This window comes from Asterias amurensis, chromosome 1 (genome assembly GCF_032118995.1).
Source record: "Asterias amurensis chromosome 1, ASM3211899v1".
Taxonomy (NCBI): domain Eukaryota; kingdom Metazoa; phylum Echinodermata; class Asteroidea; order Forcipulatida; family Asteriidae; genus Asterias; species Asterias amurensis.
In genome coordinates this window covers 36,987,508-36,997,209 of record NC_092648.1, presented here as the reverse complement: position 1 = coordinate 36,997,209, position 9,702 = coordinate 36,987,508, and the positions used below count along the sequence as shown (strand labels likewise).

At 36.9% G+C, this 9,702-nt stretch overlaps 1 protein-coding gene across 1 annotated transcript; it reads left to right on the top strand.

Moving 5' to 3' along the window:
* The first annotated feature begins 1,224 nt into the window (after positions 1–1,224).
* Positions 1,225–8,264, top strand: LOC139938776 (transcription factor YY2-like). Its single transcript, XM_071934404.1, has 5 exons — positions 1,225–1,793; positions 3,453–3,648; positions 4,035–4,101; positions 4,419–4,577; positions 5,490–8,264. The coding sequence occupies exons 1-5, from the start codon at positions 1,247–1,249 to the stop codon at positions 5,676–5,678; spliced, it is 1,158 nt and encodes a 385-aa protein (XP_071790505.1). The 5' UTR covers positions 1,225–1,246; the 3' UTR covers positions 5,679–8,264.
* Positions 8,265–9,702: the final 1,438 nt, after the last annotated feature.

Below are 9,702 nucleotides of genomic sequence, written 5' to 3'. Positions count from 1 at the left end.
AAAAGCTAAACCATTAAGCCTATTAGTGATGGGTATTACTCAAAATAATTATTCCCATAAAACCTTTCTTGATTACAAATAATGGGAAGAGGTTGATAGTACAAAACATTGCGAGAAACAGCTCCCTCTGCAGTGACATAGTTTTTGAGAAAGAATCCTTTAATATTTAGTTCCACGAACTTTTGCAGACATCAGCTTGAAATCAAGCACACAACTTCGTTTGACCATGGTGCGACAAGGGTGTTTCTTTTTCTCTTTCATTAATATCTCGCAACTTCGACGACCGATTGAGCTCAAATTTTCTCAGGTTTGTTGGTCTATGCATAATGTCACAGATGACGACTAGTCTTTGACAATAATTTACCAATAGTGTCCAGTGTCTTTAAAAAACTATAATAATGTAATGTAAGTTGTAAAAAGCTGTTAAAATTGTCTATTGAGTTGACTTTCGCGTCTCAGGGACACGATAACATTCAATTGCGACTGTTGTTTTATTTTCTCTCGCAAGGGACTCTGTAAAAAAATGTATACGACGTATAGGGGTGAAATTACCCAATTATTTTGGACCTACAGTGTGTATGTTTTAATCAAACTACCACTGATTGGGAAGAGGTAATGGTCCACATAGACAAGCAAACTCTCAATTTAAAACAACTTGAGGCCAGGGAAACACGTTCGTTCTGGGCCTACTGCCAGCCCGTATCCCGTTTAAAGGAGCAGCGCTGATTTGGCGGCCTTCAAATGACATCTTTGGGGCTTTTTTTCTGCGGGATTGTACTGGTAATAATAATCATCAATAATACAGAACGGAAAAACAAACAATGGATTTGAAGTAAAAGAACCTTCTGGTAAATGCGTTTTTTAAGGTAGCCTATCAGCAAGATCAAAAACTTTGTGTTTGTTCATATCCATCTTTTGTTGGGATTGAACGTTATATTTTTCGCGCTAGTATAGTATAGCTTGATCCCCAATGCATAATGGACCGCTATGATTTATGGTCAAACAAAAGCAAACTAAACTTGCATCCTTTACGTGACAATTTGAACTATTTAATTACAAGTTTAATGTAAAAACAGTCATTAAAATGCACCCGCAAAAAGTATGTCACGTGAATCATTAATCATTTTTCGCGAGTTCTGAATGGTCAATTTGTTATGCAGATTCTACGTCATTCTACCGCGCAAGACGGCCCCGATTTTATGCAAAACTAGACCCCCCGCGAAGAGGAAAGCAGTCTGCTACGAAAATGGCGTCGCCCGATCCAGACATGGCGGATGTTTCCGAAATGAGCCCAGATATGGGGGACGTCTGCTATTCTGAGGTTGAAATTCCCGTAACTGAAGTCGAAATTGAAAGTATTCCCATGGAAAACATTGAGACAATTCCAGCAGAGAATATTGTAACAATTCCTGTGGATAATATAGAAAATGTTGCCACAGTAGAAACTGTTGTCTGTGAAACGATCGAGCAGCCGATGATTGCTTTGCAACCGCTCTCAGACGACCAAGATGAAATCGTTTTGCAAACGCGAGAAGAAGTTGTTGGAGACGTCGATGATTTCGGAGGATCCACATATATCATCGATTCCGTGCCCGTCCCCACCAATGATTTGGAAGATCATTTTGGCAGCACAATAAAGCGAAAGAAGGGCAGGAAAACATCGAGGACAAGAGTGCTTGCCAGCGGTGAATCTGTGTCATTCGACGGGGAGAGGGGCAGTCGAAAATGGGAACAAAAACAAGTGCAAATCCAAACTTTGGAAGGCAAATTCTCCGTAACAATGTGGGCTTCAGGTAGGATATTTATTTAAAATTTATTTGGTGTTGGTTTTCATCTTCTGTGGTCGTTTGTTTACTGTTGATAGTGTTTGTTTTGAAAATTTGTATCGTGTATTCTTTGCAAGTCGCGGAAGGTCTCAAATCTTCCAGGTTGTTGTTGGTAAATTTCACGGAATCTCTTGCACATAACTTGCTCATGTGTTTCCTTTGTTCTCCTTGATCAACTCTGGAAGAGTTAACATGTTGGGTTATATAAATAATCTACAATTTTCGATGAAAACACGTCAGCATTGACACTTTTCGGCCATATTCTTTCGCCATGTTTTGGTCATGGGCGCAGCCATTTTAAAAAATGGCGATCCAAGATGGCGCAGCTTCGGAATGTCAGACATTTTGCGCTCAAAATAACCGTATAAAATGTGTGTTATTATGGCCAATCTGGATATCATCGACATCTACACTTACACGGGATTTGATTAAAGCATACAGTGATACAATTTTGTGGATTGGTGGTCATTATTTTTGGTGTTTATTGTGGTCGTCGTTTTGGCGACGAAAATGTTTTGATCCAAGATGGCGGCCGAGCTCAGCATGCTCAGTGTGTATTGTTGTGCTGTAAATAATAATAGAAACATGGTAAGCTATTCCTTACAGGACTGCAACAATTTCTTATTTTTAGCATGGAATTGCTGGTAAGTTTATTGCTGCATTACACAATTTCAGTAATTTGGTGATAAAATAAATATAAATATGAAAATTATTATAAAAATACTGACTCAGCTCAGCGACTGGCCGAGTGAAAAATTAATGAATGGCGGTTCTGGATCGAAAGGTTGAAAGGGGAATTTTTTGTTTAATAAGGTGGTTGTGCGACTTTAATTTCTTGCTGGAAAGAATAAAATTTACATTTACATTTTTGGAATCCATGGAATTATTATGTTATTATTATTGTTATTTATTCGCCATAAAAACTCATACAAAATATCCAGAATTGAATGCAATGTTAAAATTTGTCTTTTTGAATTGTATTGTCGTACGTTGGTTTTCACTTTTTAGCCTAAACTGTGTCTTTGACTTTATAGTTATTGGTTGAATTAGTCTTATGGTTGAATTAGTCTTAAAAAAACAAATTTCAAGCCCCAATTTAACTTTTAAAGCAATTTAATTTGTATTTTTAAACTTTCCCCATACAATTTAACTTTATAAGCCAATTTAATTTGTTTATTTTTTGTTTACTGATTTTCTTTGAAATTCACACTTCACAATGAGTTCAGTCAAGACAGAGAAAATGCTCCCTGCATATAAATAATCAATTTTAAGAATTGTTACTTTCTTATTTTCCATTCCCTTCATTGGCCTTCAAAACTTTTATCAATGTGAAATCCTCGCAACAGCAAAATATGAAAAATGAAAAATGAAACTTAATATTTTTTTCTTCTCTTTTTCATAGAACCAGGCACTGCACCTTGTTGGTAGATCATGTTGACTCATTCCTTTATTTGAGAACGATCAAAAAAATGCACAAATGTGTTTCCAAGGCAGCTTACCTCCTTTAAACTGTTAAACAATGCGGAACATTTCATCAATGTTTATCTTATGATATAAAACTAATATTTCAGTTATGCCACTGCATTATTTTTGATTTGTTTATTGTTTTTGTTTATTACATTGTAGAGGACAAGAAGAATCTATCAGATGATCCAGACCTTGCATCACAGCAAGCCATGTCTCCCAGCCAGGAGTCTGGCCACCACAGTGCTTACGAGCAGCCGCCAGACTACTCGGAGTATCTCACAGGAAAGAAGCTGCCTCCTGGTGGGATACCGGGCATTGACCTGAGTGATCCAAAACAGTTAGCTGAATTCGCTAGGTATACATTATTCAAATTCAGATGTATTTGCATCACTGATTGCCATTACATCAGGCCTTAAACCGCAAATACTCGGTTAACCCTATTTAAATTGTGGAATGAGGTGCATGCTTTACTTTCACTTTTAAATTAATAACAAAATAGACCAGCTGAGATTAATTCCAAATGCTATTAAGGCCTGCGCCACTATGGGAGTAGTTGTTGGATGTCCAAACATATGCGATCAAAATAGAACTCGTATTTATGAGAAACTAGGCTTTTAATACTGCCAACAGGTCAGGTATAATCATAATATCTGGACATTGAGACAGAAAAGTGCCTTCTGAGTGTCACGTGAGTGAGGGTCGATCTTAAATATTTGTCTTTATTTTCTTCTGACTCTGTAGAATCAAACCCAAGAAGCCGAAGGATGATGATCTACCAAGGACCATTGCATGTCCTCACAAAGTACATGTAAGTCTTCCTTTTTGCTACCTTTTTGTTTATATCAGTTAATATTGTTTATACTATATGGGCTCATAATAAGGGCTTAGACCTAATTGTATGGTTCTGCTTACCCCTATATTCTGCAATGATGGGTCACCATATCTAATCCTGGTTAGAGGGATCCTGTTAAATTCCTTCTCAAGTTGTACCAGCATTTTACCAACGTAGGTTTCTCAATTGAGTCATTTCGATAACTTGCTCATTGTTTGGGGGTTCTGTTTCTACGGTTATTAGAAACAACAGTGTTTCTGAGTTGCTTTTGTTTTGATTTCAATTTCTTACAGGGCTGCACAAAAATGTTCAGAGATAACTCAGCTATGAGGAAACATCTACACACACATGGACCTCGGGTCCATGTGTGTGCCGAGTGTGGTAAAGCCTTCGTGGAAAGCTCCAAACTCAAACGCCATCAACTGGTCCACACTGGCGAAAAACCATTTCAGGTGAGTTGCATGTTTACGATTAAACTTTCTTGAAAGAGAATTATGCGATGAAGGGAAGGAAGATATAGTCTTTGTTATGACCAATTCTTTGGAATTCAGTTTTAGACGGTGCAAAGACTCCTCGAATATAACACCCTTTATAATTAGTGAACTTAATGTCCAATTGCATTTTACAATCACATCTTTGTTTTCAGCTGCGTTCTTCACTTTCAAATTACAAAGAAAGGAAAACTTGGTCCCAAATCTTCCAGAATTAAAATCAGAAAACAAAACAATCTCACTTTGTAGGAGTTTGTGCTGGAGGCCCAAATAACAAATGCTTATCTAAGTAAGTCTAACCCTGTGGGTGTTGAACCAAGACACTAAGTCCAAAAACTGACTTGACGATCTTCAAGAACAATACACTTTTATGTACACATTTATTTTATGCCTTCATATATTTGTGTGTGGTTAATATCTTTTTGTTCAACAATGATGTGCCATTTGGGGAATTGAATGTTAAATACAGTGAATTGTCAAAGACTAGTCTTCACAGTTGCTGTATCTCAACATATGCATAAAATATCAAACCTTTGAAAGTTTGAGCACAATCGGTCATCAAACTTGCGAGATAATAATGAAAGAAAAAACCCTTTCTTGTCACACAAAGTTGTGTGCGTTTGGATGGTTGATTTCGAGACCTCAAGTTCTAAATCTGAGGTCTCGAAATCAAATTCGTGGAAAATTACTTCTTTCTCGAAAACTATGGCACTTCAGAGGGAGCCGTTTCTCACAATGTTTTATACCATCAACCTCTCCCCATTGCTCATCACCAAGAAAGGTTTTATGCTAATAATTATTTTGATTAATTACCAATAGTGTCCACTGCCTTTAAATGATATTAATATTTTAAATTTGTTTATTCTTTTACAGTGCACGTTTGAAGGTTGTGGTAAGCGTTTTTCACTGGATTTCAACTTGAGGACCCATGTTCGAATCCACACTGGTGACCGTCCATATGTCTGCCCGTTTGATGGCTGTAACAAGAAGTTTGCTCAGTCCACAAACCTGAAGTCTCATATTCTGACCCACGCAAAGGCTAAACCCATGATCCCAATGTGAATGCACTGACCCTCCTAATGGCCAAACCAATGATCGCAATGTGAATGCACTGACCCTCGAATTGTCCAAACCGCTGATCCCGATGTGAATATTCTGACCCACGCAAAGGCTAAACCAATGATCCAATGTGAATGCACTGACCCTCATAATGGCCAAACTGATGGTCCGAATGTGAACATTCTGACCCTCAGAATGGCCAAACCAATGATCCCAATGTGAACATTCTGACCCTCAGAATGGCTAAACCGATGATCCCAATGTGAACATTCTGACCCTTGAATTGGCCAAACCGATGATCCCAATGTGAACATTCTGACCCTTGAATTGGCTAAACCGATGATCCCAATGTGAACATTCTGACCCTGGAATTGGCCAAACCGATGATCCCAATGTGAACATTCTGACCCACGCAAAGGCTAAACCAATGATCCTACATGAATGCACTGACCCTCATAATGGTCAAACCGATGATCCCAATGTGAACATTCTGACCCTCATAATGGCTAAACCGATGATCCAAATGTGAACATTCTGACCCTGGATTCGGCTAAACCTGTGATCCCAATGTGAACATTCTGACCCTCATAATGGCCAAACCGATGATCTCAATGTGAATATTCTGACCCTCAAAAAAGCCAAACCCATGATGAACATATCCAAATGCAGTTTGCTAGCAACATCTTAGATACGAACCGCTGTTTACTTTGTCCATAGAATTTATGCACTACTTTATCTTTCCGTCTATTCACCCACACAAAGTAGGCTTCCTTATCTCTTTCTTGAAGGAGATTTTTGTCAGAAAATATTTGACGAGTTTATCTTTTTAAAAGATTTTATGTGTAGAGGCGGTTGTTAAAGTTAATTTCATTTCTTGGGAATTCTGAGGGCTATTCCATGCATGACATCACAATTTGGTTTCATACATGAATCCCTTTTCCCTTCAAAACCAACGTTGTAATGGGAAAATAGTCAAACCCTTTTCTCATTTTCTAAGAATCAGTGATGATAGTTGGTAGCACATACAGGGAACTTGACATTATATTAAAGGTCTATGTTAGTCCTGTTCTTCAGTGTGGCTTAATTCCACTGTGAGTCACAATAACTCAACCAGTTGCCAGGACTCCATAGGAAATGCTTATAGGATGGATTTATGTACCAAAACAATAATTTTGGACTTGCCTTTCACAAGACGCTCTCAATTATTAGAAATGCCTTTGAATGATCAAATAATGAGCAATTGTTGACAAAGTTACCCACAAAAGTATGCCATCTTTAGAGCCCAGAGTAGACACTTGCAGCAGATGCGTATGTGTGTGATGAAATAATTTACCAACAGTAACAAACTTTGTAAACACATAAAATTGTCTACGCACCCAAAAAGAACATCCTGTGTCTCATGACCAAACATTTTTCAATTTCTGTTGAACAAAGGCATTTAGAGGTATAATTATTAAAAAGAAATCTGTAAATAAAACTGTAAATACATTATTAACATTAACAGGTAGTATGTACTATTCAAGGTCAATGTTTTAGTTTTTTGTTATTATTTAATCTGGATTTGTACAACAATGTTTGTTCGTCTGTAAACTAAGGGGGGGGGGGGGGGTGTAAAGAAGGCATAAATGATGGAAAGATTATTGTTATGTCTTGCACGCATCTACATGGGTTTGTAGTAACAACAGGCAGACAAACAATTGATGTGAATGTTTGGTGTAGTTCACTTTACATGTCGGAACTCTTTGTGTTTGTACAGAATTTTGCAGGCCTGATGCTTTATGGAGGCAATTACCTCTGGTCATTAGCGTGGTGCCCTTTTAAAGGTTCCAATGGAGATTTACAATATCCTTATAGAAGTACACTTTTGAAGGCGAAAAATTACTTGGTGCCCTTGCCCTTTTAAAAGCGAAGCATCAGGCTTGATTTTGGTCTCGTAGATGATGTGACATTATTTTCGTTTGAAATCACCTACTTTGGGTACATTTTCTGGGAAAGTTGCCACCGTTTAGAATCATGCAAATGCAGGTGTCAGATTTATGTCTTTGCAACATGTTCAAGTGCAGCCTGGCAAAGTGACAAACATTGAAATCTATTGTGGATATATTGAATGATCTGGGCTTAGTACAAGAAAGGTAATGATTTTTGTCAGTCAGAAAGTGGGTACATGTCATCCGATGTAGGTTGTGTAGATGCTGGTTTACAATCTAAACAAAATGAAATGAATTTTTTACACTAAAAAACACGCTCAGTTTTCATTGTTACTATGTGTTGTCACGATTGGAAATTTGTTTGGACTGTATATTTCAAAATTAGGACATTCTCATATGCTATGTAGATTTTTTCTTGACAGAAATTGGCCAAATACTATTGTTTAATAGTGTTGCATCATCTACAATGACTAGAATTAAAATGTTAGGCCTATAGACCAAATGCATGATGTATAGGCCTAACATTTTAATCTGACTGGAATTAAAATGTTAGCCTTATACATCAAATGCATGAATTTGAAATGTGTAAATATGGTTGGAATTCAATGTTGTATCTGGTTCTAGATAATAAAACTAAAGGTGCTTGGCAAGGAAATGTTGATTGATTAGTAGGTGAATGTGCTTTGTACAGCTTTGCTATCAAACTGGGACCAATTTCAAAATAGCCATTGACTCAAACAACTCTAGTTCGACCCAAACAAATGTTTGGTTTCAGACAGGTGAACTTATTATAACTTTTACATTGGCTCGAATCATAACAAGATTGACGTCTGCCACCAAGGCTCTCCAGAGTTGTTCCAAACGACTGCAACGGAATTCAGAATTTGGCTTGGCTCTGGAGCGCCTGTCTGAAACGGGTGTAACATTCCCAAGCATCATTGAACAAGAACAAGTGTTACAGGGTCGAGTCAGTTGGATACCCAAACTAATAAATAATATGTATTACAAACAGACAGTAGAAGTTAGGGACTGTATAATATTAAACCTACATTTGGCATGAATTGCATGTTTATTAATTGAGGCATGTAACACATCCTGGCGTAGTTACAAAATTTGTGCAACATTTTGAATTCGAAAAAAAACAAAAACAGAAGTATAACTCCACAGATTGGCAGCTGCAAAAACGAAAGGGTCTACACTTTGTGCATAGTGACTGAAGTAGTTAATGCGGATCAGTCAATTTAAAAGAAGGTAAAGATCGTACAGGCAAAAGTAAATTTTGCTTGAAATTTGGCTCCTACCAGTTTGGAAAAAGGCAAAGATTGTACAGGAAAATTTATGTAGCACATTTATGTGATCAATATGCAAATATGTTTCCTAAGACTTGTCTGATATCTTCTTCTTTTTGAGAATTTTTTCAAACAAATTAATTTGCTCAGCACAATAGAGAGAAGAAAATGAACAGTAATATCTATCCATGATACTTTGTCTGGTGTTGAAGTTGTGTTTAATGAAATTGTCAGATGCTAGATTACATTTGTATAAACTCACCCCATAATAAACGGGGGCCTGTAATTTGCATAAATTAAAGAATTTAAACCAAAATGTCATTGATAACTGTGTTGTAGATGGAGGCATAAAGTAAAGCAACACTTGTCGGTTATAAATGTTTCTTCCAAAAGAAGTTGGTATGAATGTGTTAAAAATATGAATATTAACTTGTGTGTCAAAAAACATATGTTAAAATCTGTAAATTTTCTGTTTTTACGAAAAACTTCCGAGAAGGTATTTTTTACAAGTGATGAAAGAAATGGGTACATAGAGTTTTTATGTCATGGTAAATGTTTTTTGGTTATTTTCATGGAATTCATAAACAATGGAGACAATTAAAGAAACAAAAACAAGCTTATGAATGTTTTACAATCTTAACCTAATCCTTTACAGTTTGAAGCGTCTCGATCATACTTTTCCTAAAGCCCATACTGTACATCAAGGACCCATTCCTGTTCATAATTCAACTCAAACCGCCGTGTTTAATTCACCAAAAACCAAACAGGTTCCATGTAGTTATTGCCAGAAGTCCATAGGAATTGAGCTGG

What these genes read in the sequence shown, in the direction of transcription:
- LOC139938776 (XM_071934404.1), top strand. Translation starts at nt 1,247, where the DNA reads ATGGCGTCGCCCGATCCAGACATGGCGGATGTTTCCGAAATGAGCCCA. An exon ending in CGTAACAATGTGGGCTTCAG is followed by an intron (nt 1,794 to 3,452) that starts GTAGGATATTTA and finishes ATTACATTGTAG; the next exon opens with AGGACAAGAAGAATCTATCA. An exon ending in CAGTTAGCTGAATTCGCTAG is followed by an intron (nt 3,649 to 4,034) that starts GTATACATTATT and finishes CTGACTCTGTAG; the next exon opens with AATCAAACCCAAGAAGCCGA.